Raw genomic sequence first — 26,284 nt, 5'->3', positions numbered from 1 at the left:
AGATCTGGCACTCATCTCTGTTAAGTTTTATCTTAATTAAAGCAGATTTCTCTCAATGACTCCACAGGCAGCTATTTAGGTTTGCAATTAGCCACGCTTCAGACCACACCACTGTGTTGTGTTTTTCACATTGCCCAAAACGACACACAGCTGTTTCCTGTATATTTAGCTATAGTCTTAGAGAGATACCTGTGCAGCCAACCATTACGTTCCCTCCAATTCTGTGAATGGATGAGGCCTGCAAGGGCATAATAATGACAGCAGTAATTACATATCCCCCAGCAAACTGGGCACCCTAACCCTCCATGGCCAATTCTGTCTTGTGAATGTTTAATATCATTTTAGTGGTATCCCCAATGAGGGTGTTACACCTCCCAATCATTTGCTCATGGCTCATATTTGGTTTCACTGCCAGGCTTTAAATTTCATCACCTCTGATGCAAATGTGTGAGAGCAGATACAGGTGCTATGTCCTGCAGGTGCAGCTGAAGCCTGCTCCAGTTCTGTGCAGCTGTCCTTCCTCAGCCGTCTTATTACTCTGTATATGAGCTGCAAAAATGCAATCAAGAATAACACAGAGGTAGTGATTTAAAAATAAAATCTACATAAGAGTTATGTGCTATATGTTTTAGTTATACACTCTCTGCTTTTATAACAAAAGCTTCTAATCACAAAACACACAATCTGTCAACAATCTCTGGACTTTAGAGGGTTTGAGCTGCTACTGAAGTATTGAGTAACTTATATGAATAAATGTTATGTTTAACACAGTATATAGGATTATGTTATTATTTATAATTGGTATTTGGATTAGTGGCATCACTAGTTTCTGCTGCTGGAACATGACATTAACGCAGTAACAACTTAAGCAGTGGCTGCATGGTGCTGCAGGGGAAGGTTATCTGTCGCACATGATTTATCTTCCTGCTTCCTCCAGTCAAACCAGGCTCTTATTAGTAAAGGTTGTGCGCTAGTTATCAAGGAAGAGGAGCACAGGGCTGCCTTCCAAATGACATTGAAAAAATACTACATTCAGTCTACATGGTCTGGTCTGCACTTGATAGTGAAGAAGTAAATTATTTATGCATTTTAATTTGTCTGTGGCCAAGGCAAAAACACACGCAGGCTTAAGTAATGGCCCTGATGCAGAGTAAGAAAGTGTCATCCAGGCTTAGTGCCACAGCAGTGACAGGAGCCGCCCGAGTAAATGCCATAATACTCATTTGAACAGTGACATCATTATCCAAATCTTTCAGATGTAAGAAGTGTATGACAAATTCCTTTGACTCTATTAAGTAAAAGCTTAATTACCTCAATTTATCAAGGTATTAGCTGAAATCCCAAAGCTGAGAGCAACAATCATAACTCATAATTCATATTTCTAAAGTTTGTGACCTGAAAATGCACATATAGTGCAACAGCCTATAGTTTACCAAAATGAGCCAATATAATCAGCTTAGCAATAAGCTACAGTCCAACAGCGGCACTATAATAATGTGTTATTTGTTCTCAAATTCACTGATGCAATGGGAGGTAAGGGCTATTGGGGTCTTGCATAAAAACAACTACATGCTCAATTTGGAGCAACAGCGATAAAACTTTTCCAGGTGACACAGCAGCACTCGTCACACCACACATTTGGTATTTTTTGCCTTGGCTTTTACATTAGCAATTATCCACTAATTTAGCATCACTTTAATAAAGTACCGGTAGCTATTTTATGCAGACTAAATATATATATATATAAAAAAATACATCTTGGCCAAACTAACTACTACTACAGGCTTTATCCTGTCACATTGCATTTTGGGATAGTTTATTGTTGTACGCCGAATAAATAGGCCTAGGTCCTACTTAGTCCTACTTATATGTGGAGCTTATGACTGTGTTAAGAAACAAAGTTCTACTTTAGGCTGTTACAACTTCTATATCAAAACTACCAGGCCTGTTTTCACACATTACTAATAAAAGGTAACTGCACCTTTTAGACTGCCCTGATTTTACTCAAACTATAACCCAGTAGGACTGTTACTGTAAGTGGGTCATCAGGGTCTTTCACCCAAAAGAAATGACAATAAATAAGACCCAGAGTCAAATATCCAGCCCAGGACGCCTTTGTTGAAGGTTGTAAAGTTTTCTCCAAGTATCCAGCAGGAGTCAGAAGACCACCGGCCTGTCCCAGAGGCGCAGGGTGCGCAGAGTGGAGGCGGAAGTGATGAGAGCGGAGCAGCAAAACTTTTTAGGGACCCACAGAGACGAGTGTTCTCCTGAGTGAAGAGACAGAAAAAGCGTTTATGTCGAGTTCGCTTTGAAAACTCCTTTATTTTTGTGCGCAGCGACAATGGGACTCCCCACGCTCGAGTTTAGCGACTCGTTTTTGGACAGCCCAGACTTCAGAGAAAGACTCAAGTGCCACGAAATAGAGCTGGAGCACACCAATAAATTCATCAAAGATCTGATCAAGGATGGAAACTTACTCATCAGCGCGCTCAAAAGTAAGTCACCCGGGGCTTTTTCCGTGCGTGTCTGCGGACCACCAATTATCCACTGCGCAGTCCACGAGCGTGTCCACGTAAAGACACGAGCGTCGCGCAATTAGAGGACACTTTCTTCTGTAGAGCGTGTCCACGATGCCCACGCAGCCCCGCGCGGTCCCTACTGAGCTCCACTGACCAAATGTGCTCTTTTATGTGGAATAAAAACATTGTAACGCTGATGAAAGGACCTAAATGATGTCCGTGGGTGAGATAGAGACATATTGGTGTGTTTCCAGCGCATTTATCTCGTTTGTCTTTCTTGGCTGCGCTGAACAAGGGCTGGTTGTAATTGGCTCCTGATGGCTCTTGCGTAAAGTGGCCCCAGAGTCCGCTGGCTTGGCCCACGAGGTGAAATTGTTCAGTAGGTTTTGTAGCCTTTACACAACTGCACACTATTATTCACTAATTTACATACTTCAGTCGATCATGGACAAGAATTACATTAAATGGTCTAAAACACACGTGTCAAACTCAAGGCCCAGGGGCGAAATCTGGCCCGCCATGTCATTTTATGTGGCCACGACAAGGTAAATTTAAATGTATGACTGTCTTAAAATGTCAGTTTATCAGTAGATAGGCAGTTACAGTCATATTTTTTTTTTCTATGCAACTTGGCCCTCTGTGAAATTGAGTTTGGCGCCCCTGGTCTAAAACGTCCCAGACTACAGCTGCCTCATGAAGACACTTTAAATCTTTGACATGCACTCATCACACACTGCATAGACAATGATAGCACTATTGCAGTTAACTGAACTTCTGACACATTATAGACATAGATCTGGGTCCTTATTTATTGCCTGATTGTTCTTCTGAATAAAAAGAGACAGAATTACAGCATGTTGTTTTGCACTTGATGAGCAACAGGAAAGAAAAGATCATTAAAGTCATTAAAGTGAAACACTGCACTAAATCAGTATCAGCCATGTCATTTCACTCCAGGATGAATCAGCACAGCAATGATTAAACAACTACCTGCTCTGACAACACAAGTGCGACTGTGAAACCCGGGTTTGAACAGTGAGTCGCTGGTTTTACAGTGAATTAGATATTCTGCTGTAGGACTCTTACAATAATGACTTTATCAACGTTCAATACACTAGAGCTGGAGATAATTATACCTCGCTAAATACTAGTGTTTTATTTAACTACATTTAGAACAATGTTTATTGGGATTTTAAGGCTTTAGGGTCATTATATCAGTGGTACTTTCAATATTTTTGTTTATTGTGAAATTTTTCTGTATCAGTTGCTCTTCAAAGTGTGTTATTGTGACAGGCCGAGTCTGCAGTAGGTGCTTTATATACTTCATTTACAGTGGTATACAGTCAGGGCAATCAAGGCAGGCAGTATAGTCAAAACTATAAGTAAATTATATCAAAATATTTTCAAATAATCCCATTTTCCCCTTACGTCTGCCCATTTAAAGTCTGGTTGAAGTCATGATGTTCTTTAGTACACACTACCGGCCACTGAGCAGACTGCATCATCTCGTTAGCATGTGCTTTTACAACTGGAGAGGCCAGCAGGTTGTTATAGAGGCTTGTGTGTGCAAACTGAGGACCACACCAGGCTCGAACAGCGCTGAATAAACCCCCTGATAAACCCATGGAGGAATCGGACATGAGGTGATTTTTAGTTAGTGTGCATGTGCATCAGGAAAAGACAACAGCAGATCTAACTTTCAACACAAGTGTCTGGAATAACTCGCTTTTAGCTTTCTAATGATTAGATATTAGTTAATAATAGAGTCATTTAATCAAACAGTGAGCTATAGTTTCAGGGCTAGTTTGTGTGAGATGGAGGATCTGTACAGTGAAGTGACAGCGGCTGCAGGAGCCTGTCGGATTTATGTCCTGTGTGTTTATGAAGCAACAGCGTTAAAGGAATAACAGGACTATTACAGGCGTGTGGAGAAAAATAGTGCTGACGTAGGTCTAGGCTTCTCTAATTTGATTCTAAAATAGCTCAGCATGTATGCATTTAATATGTCAGTACAAATAAATGTACTTATTTGCAATGAAGTTTGTATACAAAGTGGCATTTTTATTGCCTAAATATTGATGTCCACCTTAAGTCTCCTTGCCTCCCCATAAAAGTCACCGCACGCTACTGCTTTATACCCGTTCCTTTTGTAATATTCCACTTCCTCCCACAAGCGTGTGTAGATGCTAAACAGTTATGAAGCCCGTTAAACAAAGATGTGAGTCTGAATTGACAGTACAGATGCATTTTGACTTGCTCCTGCCTATGCAGTGTTCTCCTGTATGACGTCCCCTCCGCAGACTACAGCCTTTGTCATTGACATTCAGACGTTCAGCTACAGTTCACTGTGTCGTTACTGTGGGTAATTTCATTTCAAGAGGAGCACTGGGAAGTGAGCAGCAGGCGTTTGGATTGAAATGTTTTATCACTGTATTTAAAAGAATCTGCCATTCCAAAGGCCACCTGAAGGCCAAACCCATTTCAGAGGCCTTTCTTCTTGAAAACTGCCCCGTCAGTGGAGAGCACCTCAGGTGGGCTGTAAAACTCAATGGTTTATCATGGCACCAGAGATATGGAAAAGACCCATGCAAACCAGTACGACAGTCATTGGCCTATTTTTATATGCACATCATAACAGTTTAGATTTAGAATAGGACATGCAGTATATTGTAGGTGTAAGGACATTTAGGATAATGTGGCAAGGAGAGTAAAACTAGTACATATGTTAATAAATGAGAATTTTTACATCTTGGACCAGACTTACCGTCAGAATGAGTTTGGGTCATGTGACCACCGAGAGTCCCTCTATACACTAAGAATGCACAACACACAGACACAGTAAATTATTGATGCCACTTAACTTAGGACCCCTCTAAGGTTTATGACCCTTTATGACCTGCCATCAGTGGCGACATTGCAGGCAGACCTTTAAAAGACCTTTTTAAATAGTAATCCTCTCCTGTTTCAAAACGGCACTGTAGACCATAATTCTTAGTTATAACATGTGCTGTGCATTAGAACAAGGCAATTGAACCAAGGTTGACTTTCATATTAATACATCAGCCATAATGGCTCGGCTGAGTGCTGAAACAGCAGTTTCAACAATGTGTGCAAATGAAGTTGTATTCATGAGAACATGATTTAAGACAAAGTGAACCTTTCCTCACTAAATGATCAGATATAACGCTCTGTTCTTTCATAGCTCACTCATACAGGCTTAACCAATAATTGTCTGATGTTTGTTGCCCACAAAATCTCAGCACTGTCTGATGCTTTGTCATAATCATATCCCCTTTTTGTAAATGAATGTTTAAAACTATTTGAGTAATGCAGAATAACAATGCCATGTTAATGAATTACCAATGTAATCGATGTTGCCATAGTGTGGTAAACTCGAGTAAATATTTACCTTCTGGATGGGATCTCTAAACACCTTAAATTATGTATGCAGCTCAGAATATTAAAAACATTACCCCGCAACTTTCTCTGAGGTGAAAACTTATATGTGACCTCTGGGAAAATCCCGTGCTGGAAAAATGAGGTGCAATCTCACATGCAGAAGACTGGAGGAGGTTGTGACTTCCCACAAAAATGAAATAGTCCATGCAGACGGCAACAGAACAGAAATGTTTAACATTTGACAGCCACTGAGTGACTCGAGCAGGTTATGTAATTATGATTATTGCGAGATTAGACTTGCCATATATGTTTACAGAGTACGATTCTATTCAGAGCGCACATTGTAAACAAGTCCAAGAGTATACATTTTAGAGAAATATGAACTGATAAACTATTACAAGAATCCCACAGAAGTGTAACTATGGGTACACCAAGATTGTTCTATAAAAAGACAGGACATGCTATTGAAGCCCTGCGATTTGATATTTGTTATAAATCAAATTGCTGTTTTAATTCAGCTGTAGTGTATTGTGCAGCCCTGGGTCAAGCTAAAGGCTAATATACTGTATATACTATAAGATAAGATCTGGAACATAAGTTTTGGTTTCAGTGGAGCCTTAATATTTATGAGTGATTTTTGAACTTTTTGACAACTCACACTTTGTGGGCACTTTGTCAGATGACATTTCACACCGGAGTATTGGGATGTGAGTGTTTGTTTGTCTGGGGACTGATGATGCTCTCAAGGCTTGGCTACAGGAAATGTCCTGTAAACATGCTTGTATAACCACCCCCATCCTCCCACAGATAGCAGTTGGCTTCGTGTCCTTCTGCTCAGCTGTTTGTACATTGGAGTGTGTGTGCTATTCGCTTGTACGACTGTGACGGCGCAGAGGGATTATATATTATTCCTATTAGCGTCAGTGTGGTCGCTGCTTTGACCATTTTGCTGAATTTCAACTCGTGTAATGAAAATGAAATGCATGAATATATTATGTGGCTTGTTTGGCAATAGAGCAGGAGCAGAGCCAGCAGCACATGTGGCAGTGGTTTGGTTGGTGTGGTGTGGTGTGGTGGGCAGATTTGGATAAAAGGATTGGGCATTGTATTCCTAAAAGCTGCGCTCCCCCTCACTCAGGGCACAGAAATGTCTTGGTTTCGGTGCCAGAGTTTGTTGTGCTGATTTTGGCCTGTCAGTCAGAGTGATTGCCACAGTGAACACAGTGAAAGCTCCTTCCAAGTGTGTTCCTTTTAGTCAGAAGTACCCCCTTAAAGTCGTTTGCTTTCGTCTAAAGGCTAAGGTCCGCAACTATTAACTGGAATAATTATGACTATTCAACTGTTAAGATAATCATAATAATATTTTGCTCAATCTTAATCATTATCTTGACAGTAAACAATAAAACATATGCCAGAAAACCTTTTATAAGACTGTGGCATTATTAAACCAGAATGTCATGCTCAAACACGACGATTCTCCATAAATATACAAAAACATCATACTTGACAAACCTGATGCGGGGTTCATTAGCGAGTTGCAGGCTAATTGTGTTGTGATAGTGCTGTGAAGGGAAAGGAAAGTGTCGGGAGCGTCAAAAACGAAACTGAAACTTGTAAAATATGTTAATAGATTATTTTCAGCAAATATAGCAGTTTCAAAAAAATAAAAAGTAACATGGTCAGCAGTTAAAACCACATAGAAGTTAATATCGTCTTTCTAGATAACGTCAGTCGCTGTATTTTATTTATTTGTTTAAAACTGTATTTAATATCAATGTACATTCTAGTTAGCCTAAACCCTAAACCAACGCCAGCCCAGTAGTTGTAGATTTTGTTAAGTCCAATAAGAACACAGCATAGTTATAAATTGACCTAAAATGACGTAAATTTTACTAACTCCAAGGGGGACAAAACTGCATGCATTTTTCCTTGCAACATTAAAATAAGACCCTCCTCAGTGCAACACATATTTGCTTATGCATAATTTACACTGTTTGTCCAGTATCCAGGGCCCTCTCCGCGTTTGCTAGAAAATACATGTATCCTCGCATTGCAGCTCTCCGTGGTGCTAAAGCGATGTGCGTTTGCTCTTCTTAAAAAGGCGGTATTTTCATAAAGTGTAATCGTATTTTACCTGTTATCACAATCGCTCGGTAATGCAGAAATCTGTGATGTTCGTAAGCAGATGCTAAACTCATAATTTGGACAACAGTATGATCCGAGTTGCCCGTGATGAAGGTGTGAAAATATTCTCTTCTTTTTCACACGGTGATTACTCAAATGCTTTTACACATCTATTTTTGCGAATTGTTCTTGGATCTGTTGCATGTCTGTTTACCTTCCATTTTATTGGCAGCTTTGTATCATGAAATTTAGACCAAGAGTGAGCAAGTAAACTGCACACAGAACCAGCCCATAATCCGTGATTCAGAGGTTTTAGTTGAGATTACACTTTCATGTTTGAGAGTATTTTCCCAGCTATTTGCAAAATGAACAGATTATTATGCAAAAAAAATGTGGCTGTGATGCTCCACTGTAAAATGTAACTGTTATGTTATTTATAGGAATACCCCAACCCAAGCACTAAAATTGCTGGACTCCGTTTACCATCATGCCTGTCTGCGATTTATCACGCCCTGGACACATCACTGTGAACTGTACACACGTGTTGGTCGGGCAGCACTGGACACTCGCAGGCTAAGTCACTGGAACATGTTCATTTATAAAGGGATTATGGGTCTGCTCCCTCCATATCTAAGCATGTCTATTCAACATGAAACAGATGGACATTATGCTCTGCCATCACAAAACTACTGTCCCAAGTGTCCGCACAGAGACCGGTAAAGTGGCATTTCAATATTCTGCGCCTTCAACATGGAATAATTTACAAAAAGTCTTGAAATTACAAGAAATGACTTCAATAGTTCAGTTTAAATCTATGTTGAAAGGTTTGGAAATTAAGTCTATGATTTGTAATTGCTTTTAAGAATCCATTTTGTGATGTGTTGAAATGTCTGTGTGTAATGTAACTGTGCTGCTGTCTTGGCCAGGACTCCCTTGAAAAAGAGATTAGTAATCTCAATGGGACTTTCCTGGTTAAATAAAGGTTAAAAAAAACACAAAAAAAAACATCCATCCATCCATCCATCCATTTTCTTCCGCTTATCCGGGGCCGGGTCGCGGGGGCAGCAGTCTAAGCAGGGACTCCCAGACTTCCCTCACCCCGGACACGTCCTCCAGCTCCTCCGGTGGGACCCCAAGGCGTTCCCAGGCCAGCCAAGAGACATAGTCCCTCCAGCGTGTCCTGGGTCTTCCCCGGGGCCTCCTCCCGGTGGGACATGCCCAGAACACCTCCCTAGGGAGGCGTCCAGGAGGCATCCTGAGCAGATGCCCGAGCCACCTCAGCTGGTTCCTCTCAACGTGTAGGAGCAGCGGCTCTACTCCGAGCTCCTCCCGTGTGACCGAGCTCCTCACCCTATCCCTAAGGGTGCGCCCAGCCACTCTGCGGAGGAAGCCCATTTCAGCCGCTTGTATCCGCGATCTTGTCCTTTCGGTCATTACCCAAAGCTCATGACCATAGGTGAGGGTAGGAACGTAGATTGACCGGTAAATCGAGAGCTTTGCCTTCCGGCTCAGCTCCTTCTTTACCACAACGGACCGATACAGCGACCGCATCACTGCAGACGCTGCACCGATCCGCCTGTCAATCTCCCGCTCCATCCTTCCCTCACTCGTGAAGAAGACCCCGAGATACTTGAACTCCTCCACTTGGGGCAGAGACTCACCACCCACCCGGAGAGAGCAAACCACCTTTTTCCGGTCGAGAACCATGGCCTCGGATTTGGAGGACCTGATTCTCATCCCAGCCGCTTCACACTCGGCTGCAAACCGCCCCAGTGCCTGCTGCAGGTCCTGGCTCGAAGAAGCCATCAGGACAACATCATCTGCAAACAGCAGAGATGAAATCCTGTGGTTCCCAAACCAGGCCCCCTCCGGCCCCTGGCTGCGCCTAGAAATTCTGTCCATAAATATAATGAACAGAACCGGTGACAAAGGGCAGCCCTGGCGGAGTCCAACATGCACTGGGAACAGGTCTGACTTACTGCCGGCAATGCGAACACAGCTCCTGCTCCGGTCATACAGGGACCGGACAGCCCTTAGCAAAGAGCCCCGGACCCCATACTCCCAGAGCACCCCCCAAAGGACACCACGAGGGACACGGTCGAATGCCTTCTCCAGATCCACAAAACACATGTGGACTGGTTGGGCATACTCCCATGAGCCCTCGAGGACCCGATGGAGAGTGTAGAGCTGGTCCAGTGTTCCACGACCAGGACGAAAACCACACTGCTCCTCCTGAATCCGAGGTTCGACTATCGGTCGGATTCTCCTCTCCAGCACCCTGGAATAGACCTTACCGGGAAGGCTGAGGAGTGTGATTCCCCTGTAATTGGAACACACCCTCCGGTCCCCCTTTTTATACAGAGGGACCACCACCCCGGTCTGCCATTCCACAGGTACTGTCCCCGACCGCCACGCGATGTTGCAGAGACGTGTCAGCCAAGACAGTCCCACAACATCCAGAGACTTGAGGTACTCAGGACGGATCTCATCCACCCCCGGAGCCTTGCCACCGAGGAGCTTGCCAACCACCTCAGTGACTTCAGCCAGGGTGATGGACGAGTCCGCCTCTGGGTCCCCAGTTTCTGCTTCCTCCTCGGAAGACGTGACAGTGGGATTGAGGAGATCCTCAAAGTATTCCTTCCACCGCCCGACAACATCCCCAGTCGAGGTCAGCAGCTCTCCACCCGCACTGTAAACAGTGTTGGTGAAGCACTGCTTTCCCCTCCTGAGGCGTCGGATGGTTTGCCAGAATCTCTTTGAGGCCGTCCGATAGTCCTCCTCCATGGCCTCCCCGAACTCCTCCCAACCCCGAGTTTTTGCCTCTGTGACTGCCCGAGCCGCGGCACGCTTGGCCTGCCGGTACTCATCAGCTGCCTCAGGAGTCCCACGAGCCAACAAGGCTCGATAGGACTCCTTCTTCAGCTTGACGGCATCCCTTACTTCCGGTGTCCACCACCGGGTTCGGGGATTGCCGCCGCGACAAGCACCACAGACCTTACGACCACAGCTGCGAGCAGCCGCATCAACAATAGAGGTGGAGAACATGGCCCACTCGGAGTCCATGTCTCCAACCTCCCCCGGGATCAGGGAGAAGCTCTCCCGGAGGTGGGAGTTGAAGACCCCCCTGACAGAGGGCTCCGCCAGACGTTCCCAGCAGACCCTCACAATACGCTTGGGCCTGCCAGGTCTGTCCGGCTTCCTCCTCCGCCAGCGGATCCAACTCACCACCAGGTGGTGATCAGTTGACAGCTCAGCCCCTCTCTTCACCCGAGTGTCCAAGACACGCGGTCGGAGGTCAGATGACACGACAACAAAGTCGATCATCGACCTCCGACCTAGAGTGTCCTGGTGCCATGTGCACCGATGGACACCCTTGTGCTCGAACATGGTGTTTGTTATGGACAAGCTGTGACTAGCACAGAAGTCCAATAACAAAACACTGCTCGGGTTCAGATCGGGGAGGCCGTTCCTCCCAATCATGCCCTTCCAAGTGTCACTGTCGTTACCCACATGGGCGTTGAAGTCCCCCAGGAGAACAACGGAGTCCCCGGTTGGTGCACTGTCTAGTACCCCTCCCAGGGACTCCAAGAAGGCCGGGTACTCTGCACTGCTGTTTGGCCCGTAGGCCGACACAACAGTGAGAGACCTGTCCCCGACCCGAAGGCGCAGGGACGCGACCCTCTCGTTCACCGGAGTGAACCCCAACACGCAGCGGCTGAGCTGTGGGGCAATGAGCAAGCCCACACCAGCTCGCCGCCGCTCCCCGCGGGCAACGCCAGAGAAATGGAGAGTCCAACCCCTCTCAAGAAGTTGGGTTCCAGAGCCCAAGCTGTGCGTGGAGGTGAGGCCGACTATATCTAGCCGGTAACGCTCAACCTCCCGCACAAGCTCAGGCTCCTTCCCCCCCAGCGAGGTGACATTCCATGTCCCCAGAGCTAGTCTCCATGTCCGGAGATCCAGTCGTCGAGGTCCCCGCCTTCGACTGCTACCCGGATCTCTCCGCACCCGCCCCTCATGGCTCCTCCCGCAGGTGGTGGGTCCACGGGAGGAAAAAAAAAAAAACAACAACTGATAAACACAAATCAATAATATATTTTTGTTGTAAATGGCATTAGACAATTATGATTACTGCACTTAAAATTTGAATTGCATAGGGCTAGTACATTTATATCTTCATTGAAATGTGTGTGTTTTAGTGTCGTGGCAGCACAGGGCCAAGCTAAAGTGAGGAGAGTGACTCGTTGAGCTTGGTGCTTGTTGGAGGCAGCAGCTGTCAGACTAAGGCGGTGGGTGAGTGCTGTGGGACTCCTGCCTGCTGGGCCTTTGACAGAGAGAAACACTGGTGCTCAGGTGAACCAGCCCTACCCACGGGCCCTGTCTGCAGGTTACACTCCCTCCAAACGGAATCAAAGTGGCACAATGCACCCTACTGTTGCATCAAAGTGATCTACCGGCTCTCGTTAAGATGGTGCTCTCAATGCTCCCCCTTTGAAGACCTTCTCATCTCGAATCAGTGGCGTCTTGCTGACAAGATAAAGAAGCTGCTCCGGTGTTTTCTAGCTACAGGCTGACATACAAAAAACACTGCACTCACTGCCTCTTCAAACCAAGTGCCTTTCCACACAATCCCTTTGTTTACGCTTGTTAGTTCTTATAAAAAAAGAAACATATAAACTGTGCTAGCAAATTACATGTCAGTAGTGCTGTATAGAGCTTTAAGTATTTAGTTATTTTGTAGATTAATGGCTTTTTAGTCATCTGACGTTTTTATTAGTTGAGTATTTATTTGATTGGGATTATTTAGGATTTACATGGATCACAGTAAGACAGAAATTTGGCAATGAGCTGTGTATTTACTGCTTTTATATACAAATATGCGCTTTAATAGTAATTTTCTTGTCTCGCCAGTGCACTTTGGGTCAAATACATGAGTCAGATAATGGAGATAGTTTTTTTTTAGTCCAGTAATTGATCCACAGGGCAAAACTTTAGTGGACCAATAATTTCTTTAGCTGATTACAACCTCAACGCTGCACATGAAGATAAATAATTCACTTGGTATTTACATGTTGGTTTGTTTGTTGGTATTTAATAGAAAATGTTAATGTGTGTGACTTTTTGGTGGCTAAAAGCTCATCTAAGCACTTGATTAAAAGCTGCAGGAGCATTTGAGAGGTGAGAGCCAAACACACGGCTGCTGTTTGTAATTAGGGCTGTGTGGAGTGTGTCAGTCATTGGCTCTCGACATGTCTCAGCGTGTGCCCTTTCAATGGACATTTCTCAAATACTTTGCTGAAAGGTGCTAACATGAGTTATATATTTTTTTGTTTTGGTGAAGCAGCTGATCTGATGTCATGTGCAAATGTGTGTCATTGTGTAGGAAATTGCACATCCTGGTTTGACAGAATAGCAAATTAAAACCATCTGTATTTTGGACTCTTTGACCGGGCAGGTAGTGCATACATCTTTCCCCGTGGTGATGGTCTGTGTCCGGACACTGCTGAGGTAGCTAATCAATATTCCTCCATACTCTCCCTGTGAGTTTCATTGACTTTGCTTTCCTTTTAATTCATCCATTTAACCAAACGGGCAAAATGTGTGACAAAAATGAGTATCTGAAATTGATAAATACGTGAAAATTCCATTAAATTATTAAGACTCAGCTCATAATTTCCTTTTATTTCTCTTCTAAAGTGAGTTTTGGGTGGTCAGCTGATTAATATGCACAGAAAATGACAAAATATTATGGTCTACCAGTCTAACTATACAGCACAAGTTCAGCAGTGAGCCAGCACACCATTAATGTTCAGAGTCTGATTAATATCCGTAATGATACATAGCAAATACAGTGCAGGGTTTTATAAAGTTTCATCTATAGTTTCTCTGCTACAATATTGTGATATGCTTGTAACGCCATGGTTTATAGGTGTTGTCAGATAAAGATCGTTAGGATTCTGTTCAGTGTACATTGTAAACAACTCCAGGAGCATTCACATTTTCGCCTGACAAGTTAAGATTGATGCCTCTCTATATTTTTTATACAGACTTCAAGAAAAAGACAGAATATTTTATTCTTTGCAGAGTACATTCTATTATCTCTAAATAATGGCAGCTCTTGTGTGTCCATAATTGTGGCAGCTCAAATTGCGTTTTGTTTTTTTTGTTTTGTTTTTTTGTTCAATTGCAACACATTGTGCATCCCTACAGGCAAAGATGTCGTTCAGCCCTGTTTTTATATACTATTCCAGCTATTCAAAAATCTTAACCATGACTATTTGGCTGTGCGAGACTGTGACCTGCACGTGTGGCAAAGTGGACCGTGTCATTACCTGGTTTACTCCTTTACTTAATAGTCATTTCTACCTGATAGCGGCTGTAAAATGCTCATTCTATCAGTTTGGAGGCACAGCAGAGGCTTCCCTGCAGTGTTGTCTGTGTTTTGTCAGGGGTTGTCAGCAGATGGAATTTGGTCTTATGTGGTTGCCCTGGAGACAGAGATAAAGGATACCCATGAGGCCTTGCAGCGTGCGGTGAGTGACAGCCATAGAGAGAGAGACAGAGAGAGAGAGAGAGAGGGGTACTGTGTGTGTGGTCAGAGCTTCACCTTAATTACAACCTGTGCACAGAATGATCCGGCACCATGGCTGTTTGTTCCCCACGTCTCCCCACAATACAAGCCACACTCTGAGAAACCATCATTACAGAAGGTCACACACCACGCCACACAAGTTTCATGCAGGGTGTGATCAAAGTCTTAGTGCAGTTTGGAAATTGTAGATTTTTGTGTAGATTTTTGTGTTGTAAACTATGAAAGGAATGCAACATCAAACTATAATTGAGAATATATAGTTTTAATGCATTCCTTGACTTTTTAAGAGTCACCTTGGATGACACATGGGGTGATCTGAGCTAGGAATACTGCCTTTAGTTCTGGAGACCGCGAGGCATACAGCACAGCCAGGGTCGCTCTGAGGAGAGGCATCAATACTGCCAAACGACAACACAAGAGGTGTATTGAGGCCAGGTTTGACACTGTTACAAACCTAAGGCAGGTCTGGGAGGGCATCATGGCATCACTAAAAGGGGACTAAAAGACTAAAAGGAAATCACCGCCTCTCTCAGCTGACTGTCCCACCTTAGCTGAGGACCTAAACCTCTTTTATTCCCACTTAGACAGGGAGAACGCTGACCCTGTCCTGCCCCTCTCCTGTCGACTGACTCTGCCCCAGTCCTGAGGTCACGTGAGGTGAGATGTGCCCTCAACATCAATATGAGAAAAGAATCTGAACCGGACAGAGTGGTGGGTCGGGTGCTGAGAGATTGGACAGTGGAGCTGGTGGACGTCTTCACCTCCATTTACTACGCACCACTGTCCACATCATGCCTGGAGAAACACAAACACATCAGAGCTGCCATAACACCATCACTCAGCCCATACCAGTTTGCATACAAGGAGAACAGGTCAACAGATGATGCTCCACACACTACTGGAGCATCTGGAGCATAAAAACATCTATGTGTGGCTCCTCTTTGTGTACTACAGTTCGTTCCAAACTACATCATCTTCGACTAAACACCACACTGTGCAGCTTGATTGTGGACATTTGACAAACCAAATCGAGTGTCAGAGTGGACAAGCACACCTCCTCCACCCTTTTTATCTACACTGGGGTCCCCCAAGGGTGTGTGCTGACCCCCTTGTTCTACACTCTGTTCACACATCACTGCTTTGCCTCTCCCTCCTCCAATCACATTGCCAAATTCGCCGACAACACCACCATGCTCGAACTCATCACAAATGACAATGAGACGGACATCAGCAAGGTGCAACATCCGGTGTCATGGTGTCACAGAAATAACCTGATCCTAAACATCAATACGGCAAAAAATAGAGATTATTGTGGACAAAAAACATACAAAACACCCACTGGTCTCTCTCTATCTGCACTGAGGTGGTAAAGAGGGTGACCAACTTTAAATTCCTGGGGGTGAGCCTGACTGAGGACCTACCCTGGGGCTTTCACATTGCCTCAGCTGCGGGAACAACAACACCTCCACTAACTGAGGAAACTGAGGGGCGCCAACATCCACCAGACCACTGATGGTGAACTACAATTGTGCCTGAGTAGTGTTCTGACATATGAATTATTAGTGTGGTTCTCCCGCTGCACTAAGGCTGACCAGCAGGCACTCCAGCGGGTGGTGAAAACAGCACGGAAAATCAATGGGACGACTCTCCCAGAGATCAGTACCATCTACACCACTCTACAACACCCCGCTCATCACCTTTCCCACCTGCTGCCCTCAGGTAGAAGGTACAAGTCCATACAGGCTAGATCCACCAGACTGACCAACATCCTGTATCCTCGGGCTGTGAGGCGGCTGAACAATGCCCCTCCTCCACACCCTGCCCCCTCGCATGGACAATAACCACATCCACCAGTACAATAACAATGAACTGGACTTGACATCGCTGCATAATGACATAAAATACTCCACATGTCTGACTGTTTCTGTTTATTACATATGTGCTGCACTGATGTGTCATTATGGCGCTAATGTTTACACTATGGTTATTTATGGGGTTATTGGATGGACTTTTGCACCTTTTGCGTTGCGCTTTGCATCAAAACTATGCCGTGCTTAATGGTCTAAACATAATTTGTAGTTTTCTATGATAATGACAATAGAATCTTGAATCTTTTACGAGGGCTGGGCTGTATATTTCAATCAAAATCACAATTTAACTGGCACAATTATCACATGGTAAAGGCTGAAATTATTTAAATGAAAGACTGTCCTTTGCAAACAATACACTATTCATGTTGTATCTGTAGTTTACACCTCTACAAACCTGTTCTGAAATACATATGACTCCTGTATTAGCTTAGCACTTCATACTTCACTCTTGTGTCAAATGTTAATACTTGTACAATGAGTGTACTCCGAACAGAATCCTACTTTTTAAACATAAATTGCAAATCTAATCGCACTACTCCTCCATGTGACTTTATTTGTGTAGGGGAAACAATTCCAAAGATTGTTCTCCAGCCACTAGTTTTACAAATGAAGCATTGCACAGACTTTGACTTGCCTACTTTTTATACTTTGAAGATACGATACAGTTTTATTTTCATTCTCTACCCAAAAGTACAATATGTTTCCGATGACTGCGGTTCATATTTTAGACTTACACTTTTTAATGTTCTGTTTCATAGACTTTATTGTTCTCCTGAAAGCCACAGTGGGACTCTGCCTGGCATGTTTGAAATCTCGGTTCTGTCACTGATGTAAAAAGAACGGGATGTTATGTCAAGGGAGCCATAGTATCGTAAGGTAACTCATACTCTCTGGCAATACTTTGTTCCACTCCTAGTTAATCTTTTACAGCAAATGTGTACTTTCTTTGGCTTTTATTCAATGAAGACCATGTCCGTGTCATGATTCATACAACTATTGATTGTGACTATAGCCATCTGCATATGATAAATCCATTTTTACCAATATTATAAGCATTCAAACAACTATAAGGAATCATAATTGTCATTGTGATCAGTCATTTTAAGTTTATCCACACTCCAAAAAAAGAACCTAGATGTAAAGTGCTTTTTTATGTACTATTTTTTCATTGATGGTCACATGCTTTACAATAATGATACATGAGTTAATGCTTTAGTTCTGAAATTGAATTAAGGGATTTACGTTTGTTTGGTCTTGGTATCATTGTGAATTTTAAATCATGATGTTACTTCTCACAATAATTGTAACTGCAACATCCCTAAATTAGACAGTTCTGACTTCCTTCTGCCATGTTTTATTAAGGTAAAACATAAAGTACTTAAAACTAAAGTCAAATGTCTTTTACTTTCCAGTTGAAAAAAAGCTCTCGTATTCCATCGCTCCTGGCTGTGATTTCCCTGCTCACTGATTTTGGATTCAGAGGAAACCAAGATCATTTTTGGACTTAGTTAAAGGATTGTGACTTTGGCAGAGGTTGTGCATTCTTATTACCACTCGAAACAACACAGAATATGAATCATCTGGATTCAAATCTGTTAAAATATTCACTGTTCATGAGATTTGCGGCCCATGTTTTTGCCCTGTTTGAATCTTCTAAAGGCAAACCCACATCTGCAGTTAGCTGTGCACAACAGTTATGTGTGGCATGCATTGATTATAGGTGCAACAAATGGCCCGAAGCTTCTCTCCTCTGATGGTGGCTGATGCTCTGAGAATACGCAACAGTAAAAGATATGTGAATTTTCTTGCGTTTCAGATGTGCAAAGTTTGAGTGACAGTGTTTTTTAAGAATGTGTTGAGTCAGTTGACAGTATTGGTTGAAGTGCAGGGTTTTTGTTTTGAGGGTTTGGGCCTGTCTGTAAGCCGGAGCTAAAAGATCATCCATTATTGATGGCTCTCCAGACAACCGCAACACACTATTGATCTCAAACCTGCACTTTTACAGTGTAGGCTGCATTGATAAGAGCCTCTGTATCTTCAGGGGGAAAAAAAACGTACTATGAAAAAGACAATTCATGCACAAATGCATTAATTCTTCTTGACAAATACCATCTCATGTCTGGTTTATTAAACTTTTTTTTTATAAACACATTTGATGTTTTAGTGTTTGTGTGTATTTCAAACATGCATAAAATATATAGGTATAAAATGTCAAAACAAACATTTGCCACTGGAATATGAATAAATACTTGTTAGTCACACTCCTTTCCCATGTAGTTTTAATAGTTCTGCTCTCTTTATATTTGATCAAAATATACAATCAACTTATTTTTTTTCAGTCTTCTTTTTTAATGGTATTCTCAGAATGAATGAAATACAATATTATTACCCTTGTCTGAGATGCAGGATACACACTTCTAATACCTCTAATACTTTATGAAGACATGAGTCTGGTCATCGGTGAATCTCCCCATTTCAAATGGGTGATTGACAGGTGGATTGGCCAATCGGATATGCATGGTCCAGTCTGTATCAGAAAAAAACATCACAGGGTGCTGAAAAACATGAGCCAAGCACTAAACTCTGTTAATCAGAGGTGACGTAGATTTAATTTGAATTATAAATGGTAGGTGACCAATGAGTCCCTTTGTTTCAGATGCATCACTAAAAAAAATCTAATCTAATTGTACGATCATGTTTGGCCAGGCTGGAGGCACAACGGAGGGGGTGGACACCAGGCTGATATTAATCTGTATAAAAAATACAGAGCGATATCATTCTGGATTTGCCAGGCAATTATTACCTTTATTATGGTGTAATCATTGCCTCCCTCAGGACCTGACACTATGATGATTAAAAACCTAAGAGGGAAAGGCTGAAGAGGCTGACGGCTCTGCTGCTGCAGAGATGGTGCTCTTAAAGCAGCAGGTTGGTGTCAGGCGATGTTTAATAATAATATTATGGCTACAACACAAATATTAGATAAATGTATTTACTTTGTGTATGCACATAGCAATTAGCACAGCTCTGTTTAAATGAGGATTCATGCATATAATTTGTGCTATGTGTTATGATTTTTCCTTGACTCCTTTCTTTCCACGTTCAAGTAAAGACAGAAGAAAGGCAGAGCAGTTAATGAGTCATTGTCAACAGTGCGAATGAGAGAAATATGTACATCTCACACTGTGTGGGCTGTTTTTCAAAATGTCAGACCATTTTAGCAGCCTAAATTTGCTTCACTTGTAATTATAAATTCATCTAAAATATAAAACCTCCCACTCTCCATAGCAGTGCAAACACAGGTTGCTTTGACCCAGCGTTAGGTCAGAAGACCCACACAGAAACCTTTATGTAACTCAGACACCAGACAAAGTGGAATCAGCTGCATAATAATATGATTAGTACAATTAGGGGAGTACATGCATTTGATCACAGCGTTTGAACAACCTGAGGTGTTAAAAGTGCTAATGTAGTTTGTCCAATCATGCCTTGTTTTAGATATTAGCAAGTTGCTTTTCTCTGGCCTGAGCTAAAGCCTGATAATTTTTAGTAAATAATTACACTGAAAGGGATGGGGAATATGATAAGAAAACCTAATTGCGATGCTCTTTTCCCTGCTATTATATGATGTTTTGGTCATATTTTGTTTCAGTGTCTCTGTCTAATGCAGCTCTAGGCTCAAACACACTTTAACCTGCCCACTCCTAGACCTGTCACGATAACACATTTTGAAGTAAATATAGACGATTAATGATAATACTGCAACTAATTTATGCCACTGACACAGCAACTCAAGAGCAGATTTATACCACAAAAACTATTGTAATATATTGTTAAAAAACATGAGCTGCAATAAATAAGTAGCAGAATAAAACACTTTAGTACTGAGTTTGCATCTGTAATGAATCATAGAAGTTATTAATTCAACCTTCTACACCTCACATCTTATTGCATAGCTAAGAAATAACCAACAATTCCCCAGTTGTGCAAATAAAAAGTACTCAGGATAAATAATGACCCTCAAAATGATTGTTCCATCTAATATATACTGCACGATAAGTCGATTTCGTAATTATCGTGACTACACACTCCTTCCATGGGTCAATCTCCGTCATGCTTTGAGTAAGTTCGCTTTGCTACTACTTAAAGACAGTTTTGTTTTTTTAATTACTTGTTTATTATTATTTCAGAGACTGGGTAGATTTGGGAGTTCTTCTTAAGACACTGCGCATTAGTAGTAGTGTGGTAGTTTCAGATCAAATGTATTTTCATGTATTTTCAGCCATATTCTCATGTCAGACGTTTTTGCATGTTTGAATCTGTCACTTTTCATCAGATGAACACACTCTGTTTAGACTGCAGTTTGAGGGCAGGCTGCACCACATGAATCAATAAATCCTGAATGTACAAGTAACTGAGGCAGACTTGTCACTACAAAGAGCAGCGGAGCAGGATCTGATTCTGACTGGGTGTTAAGTAATAGCGAAGACTCAGACTACGCTTCCCTACACTTTTTGGGAAAACGCAAAACATAATGGTCAGTAGAAACTTAAAATATTGTCTTTTTTCTCGTAAATTAACTATTTTCAATATAGGGTTGAGCGATATGTTGATAAAAATGGTATTGTTGTCTGATTTTACAATGAAATACACTATGTTGGTGAAATTATCATTGTGATTTAGTGTTTCTTAGTCTAATTCAGCCATATACACAAACAAATACATTTTCCATCCATTTTCCATCCACTCTCCAATAAACCCGCCTCCGTCAAGGTTCAAGTGAGTGACAGCCAATTACCGTGAATTGTAAACTAAGTAGAAAATTGCTTTAGTTACAGTTTTGGCAAGATGTTGGCAAATCCGAGCAGTGTTTTTTTTTTTTTTTTTTTTTTGTACGGATCTTGGAAATTGTCTACGGTACAAAATTACTTTAGTTCCCTCCTATTGGCATTATAAAAAGTGTATATGAATTGTGATAAAATCAAGTGTTATAGGCTCTAAAAATGGTGGTTATAACTTTCTGGGATATTGCACACTTCTCCTTCTATAATGGTTTGTTGTTTATGTGTTTTGCGATGAAAAGTAATTGCGATATATTTATGTTAAAAACTGGATGTAGAGCGCGCTGCAGTGGACGTTATAAAGACATATGAAGTTAAATTACGTATCACCAGGTCTTCGTTCGTGTGTTTGGTGTGTTTATTTGAAAAGCATACGCAGTTTAATTGTGCTTTTGAAATAAACAAAAGCACGCAGTAACTTCACAAGCTTGACAAGTTTAAGACCGCTATCAATTGTGTTCAGACTGTGCGAGGGCTAGACTGGTTATCAGCCTCTTCACCTCTTCTCCTCTGCCTTCACTGGAGTGTAAAATTCCTTTATGGGGGGATATCAATATCTCAGCAGTCACCTCTAACTATACAGCATTTATAGACATTGCAAATCTCAGGGAAAACATTTCATTATTGATATCTGTGTTTATGTTTTTGCCTATATGCCTTATCTATGTAACTTTTTGGATGCACTCAACCACAATACGGTTCATTGATTCCTTATAAATCTGCATTCACATACTGTCCCGGGATATACAGCTGGATTTATTCACAGTAGACTAATATAAGTTTGTTACCTTCTATCAAACTATGCAAGTTGTGGTCCACTGTGAAAAGCTGATATTGCATTTCTGCATATTTTTCTCACATCTTGTACAGAGGGACTTCCTCACTTCCTCACTCATTTGACCTCTTTTTAATCTTGCAGGTCTTTCGGCCGCTGTCCAGAAGTTCTCTCAGTCCCTGCTGGAGTTTCAGTTTGAGTGCATAGGTGACGCAGAGACTGACGATGAGGTGAACATTGGTAAGTTCAGTCCATCCCTGGAGTCTCATTTAAATTCAATGAGTCCTCCTATTTATTCAAGCCTCAAACTATACCTGACCTTTCAATGCAGGCGTATAAGTTATAGAAAGATCTGCTGTCGTGATTATCCCACTCATACAGAATGAAGCATTAGATACAAAAAAAATAAATAATAATAATTGCAAAGATTTATTACAGTTTTCAAGATGCTGACAAATCCGTGGAATGTTTTTTTTGTATGGATCTTGGACGTTGTCTCCGGTGCATGTATAATTAATGCTATTGATTTGCTTATGATGTTTCCCCTGCTTCGTCTAAAGCCCATTGCCGATCAAAGGGACTAATTGTGATCAGTGTCAGAGATTAATGGAGGTGCCGTATCCACCATAAGGAATATGAAAGCAGCGGCGCAGAGGGCCCTACACCGCTAATGGGCCGCTCTCACAGTCTGCCTGCTTCCTCCTCTCCATACTTTTTCTGCTGTGCTCATTATCTCCAGCTTGAGCCCTGAGCTTTGTGGAGCTAGGGCCTGCCGAATTACTGTCCATCTGTGAGGGCTAGACTGGATATCGACCTCTCCGACACGGGGCCGTAATGTTCATCTGAATGCCTAATGAACAGTGCCTTTTCCTTCTCTTCTCTCAAAGCAGCCACTGTAGCATGATGGGCAGGAGAGCAGAAAAGCAATTATGTATATTGGACAAATCCACACCCAAATCCAGGGATAGTTAGAGTCAAACATGTGCTTGTTTGAGGAAATGTCTATTACGCTGCTTTTCCATTCACACTCATGTCAGGCTATGTGCAGCAAATAATAGGCATTTTGTCTGACCAGCTGGTGTAGTGGGATGAGTCCAATGTTTACAAAGAGCGACCAGGATACTGCAGAGGGCTCAGATGATGATGCAGTGTCCATTTATAGAAAACTGGCTTTTAGGTTTGAGGAAAAAAAGATACTTTACACCATAACATTTTGGTGTTGAATGAAAAAACACGCTGTACACTTCAGAGTTGTATTTGATCGAGCTGCAAGATCGCAATCAATTCACAATCGCTATGTGAATGGATGCAATTAGCAAATCACAAAGGCTGCCGTTTTTGAAGAACCATAATTTCCCCACCAACAAAATATCCTGTCTTATTGTGCGTCTGCGTAAACCCTCAGTCGTCCAGGTCTGATCCATAGCAAAAGACGATGTTTAAATCTGTCAACTGGACAAATCGTTGTAGGAGTGACGACGTTTCGCTGCTCGTCCAAGCCGCTTCTTCAGTTCTGGTCAGATTATTGCTGGTGGACACGGCCTTATATCTATCTGAAGGGAGGGGCTAACTACACTGAAATTGTAAACATCTATTTTCTCCAGTTTCAGCTAAAACTACCCTCTTCAACCTTTAACGACCCTGCTATTGTTTTGTTTGTTTGGATCTGAGGATGGAGTTATAAATGGGGGATAGATGATGTCTAAAGCCTCCATTCCTTAAACAAAACGTCTTCACTCCTACAACGATTTGTCCATTTGACAGATTTAAACTTTTTTGCTGTCTTATCGTGTGTAAAAAACTGCTAACCCCGTAGTTTAGCTTCTGAAACACACGTGATTCTCCTATTAGTTTGTCCATTTCAGTCATTTGTCAATTCTCCTGGAAATATTTAAACTGTGTGCTTTATAAATCACTATCTAATCGCGCTCCCAATGCTTGTCGGACAAAATCGCAAGACATTTCTCAAACTGTGCCGCTGGTGTTTAGCATGATTTTAAGGATCAGTAAAGCTACAGTAAGCCTATGTATTATTCATGGTAAGTTGTATACACAGAGGACATAAGAAACAGGCATTAAGTGAATGCAAGATGAAATGCTGAATATTATTACAGAATTTTACTGTGAAAAACTGGTGCAGGGGTCTATTTGAATAAAATCAGGCATAGTAGATTAGCTTGTGAGTTTGAAATAATAGTTTGCAGATCTTGATATTACACCAGGCGGGACGGCAGGGGGAAAATACAGTAATGTCTTTTTAATGGCTTTTATTGTGGTTCTCTTGTTTAGCTCATACTCCATCGACCAAATTTGGCTCATAATAAATGTTTCCTATTTTCTTGTTGTTGAAATTCCCTGTGCTTCTCCATTGTGCTTGGCTGCCCAGGCTCACGCAAAGGCCATGATCACACCTCAGAAAACATGAAATGTGTGTTGAAATCGATGTCCTCATCAATGTCCCAGCGCTGTCCCACTGACACAGCCACACCTCTGTGAATGCCATAGCTCAGAGTCTGAACCAGGATCTGTGCGCTCGCTTTGATGCTAGCTAACTTCCACGAACAACGCGGGAGATTATATGTGCCGACGCCCCGTTCACCTGACCTTTTATTGATTTTACTCTATGACTTCCTGCAGTGACATTCACATTCTACGCCAGCTATCTAGGAATCAATGGGGCCAAAAGATTGATGTGGCCACAGAAATTTGAATTTTCAGAAAAGTTACATGCTCCTCTCATAGAAGGTCAAGTCAGTGTCTCCAAGGGACAGGTCTGGACTGAGACAAGTCTGATAAACTCAAAAATACAGCTCAAAGATGCAACTGAAAGAATAGACGCTGCAGAGCTAAAGTATTCTTGTATGGACTATCTGTCAAAGATGCAAAGGTTTTGAAGAAAATTGCAGGTGTAAAAGAGCCGAGTTTTGACAGAAATGTTAAATTTACTGGAGAAAAATCATTACTTGACTGAAAGAATGGTTTATGACTTGGCAGTCCTATTACACAATGGGTTAAAGTACTTTTATATCGCCAGAGGTGAGTAAAAGAAATGAGACCTTTACAATCTCAACACTGGAAATGGTATATTTTGTGATTTAATGTTAAGTAAAAAAAATATATATACCGGTATATATTTTTAAATTATTTCGACTATACCAGCAATAACTTCTCTCCCCTCTGGTATCAATCAATGTTGCACCTCGCCTTCTTGAGTTCTCAGGAAAATGTCAGGTTCAATTCTTCTATTGTTTGTGTAATTTACCATGAAGGAGGCTAGAAAATACTGTTACAAAATCCTTCTGGCTACATTTTTCTTTTTAAACTTAACTAGGAGATGTTGACTATTAAAACGGCTGCCCAGAACAATATTAAAAATGTATGCAGCTTTAAAGCCCATGAGTCCATTTGGAAATATAACACTAGCCTATAGTGGCGTTTTCATTTGCTAGTGAATGGCATGCTAAAGCTAACCTCCCTTTGACACTATTTCCTCTGTTCACAGTCTAATCCTGTCCCATCAGTGGCTCCTGCTGTGGCCTTTACCCCCTGAGAGGTGGCTTCTGTTGATAAAGCATCCAAAGGTGTTAATAGGAGGGCTAGACTGCCCGCTGCATTACAGCATAAAATCATTGCGCCTGGTTCTTTAAATAGCTTTGGTGTAAATGGACCAAAGTGTCTGAGGTGATTCATGGCCTCCATGCCAGGCCCTGCTCTTGATAATGGTGTTACTGTGTTGGCAGGCAGGACAGCCGATTCTGCTGCCGCTAAATGGCTGGACAAAGGCTGACACTGTGGCTAACCAACAATGACCATACATGTGTGAAGCCTTTAAAGCTGAGCTGGCCAGTATTACCAGTGTTATACCAGGTGCTGTAAAAACAAACCCAGTGACTACAAGTGTCCTGGGGCAGAATGACTAACACACTTCTGCTGTACTGTGCATAGTGCCTCTGTCATCAAAATCCTATGCATTAAAGCGATATTGAATATACTGATACTGATACTGAACACAATAAATGTATGTATGTTTATTTTGTGTACATTTAGGTTCTGTGCAGACAAGGATTTATGGTATCTGTTACTCTTGTTTAATATGAGACCTACACCAGGAGCCAGTGGGGACACTCCTTTTCACAGTTCACCACATCTGAAAAAAATGTCCCTAT

General features: G+C 42.1%; 1 protein-coding gene across 2 annotated transcripts in view; it reads left to right on the top strand.

Annotated features, from left to right (window-relative positions):
- The first annotated feature begins 2,246 nt into the window (after positions 1 to 2,246).
- The window catches only part of LOC117380038 (rho GTPase-activating protein 42), a 78,522-nt gene continuing 54,484 nt past the window's right edge, over positions 2,247 to 26,284 (top strand). Inside the window, exons 1-2 of one of the 2 annotated variants that reach the window (XM_055225857.1) lie at positions 2,247 to 2,495; positions 22,263 to 22,358. In XM_055225857.1, coding sequence (XP_055081832.1) covers positions 2,342 to 2,495; positions 22,263 to 22,358 — 250 coding nt within the window. In that variant the 5' untranslated portion in view covers positions 2,247 to 2,341. The remainder of the gene's footprint in view (positions 2,496 to 22,262; positions 22,359 to 26,284) is intronic. The other variant, XM_055225858.1, reaches the window with a different exon arrangement.

Source organism: Periophthalmus magnuspinnatus, chromosome 13 (assembly GCF_009829125.3).
Source record: "Periophthalmus magnuspinnatus isolate fPerMag1 chromosome 13, fPerMag1.2.pri, whole genome shotgun sequence".
Taxonomy (NCBI): Eukaryota; Metazoa; Chordata; class Actinopteri; order Gobiiformes; family Gobiidae; genus Periophthalmus; species Periophthalmus magnuspinnatus.
The sequence above is the reverse complement of the archived record's forward strand: the minus strand, read 5'-3'. Positions and strand labels throughout refer to the sequence as shown.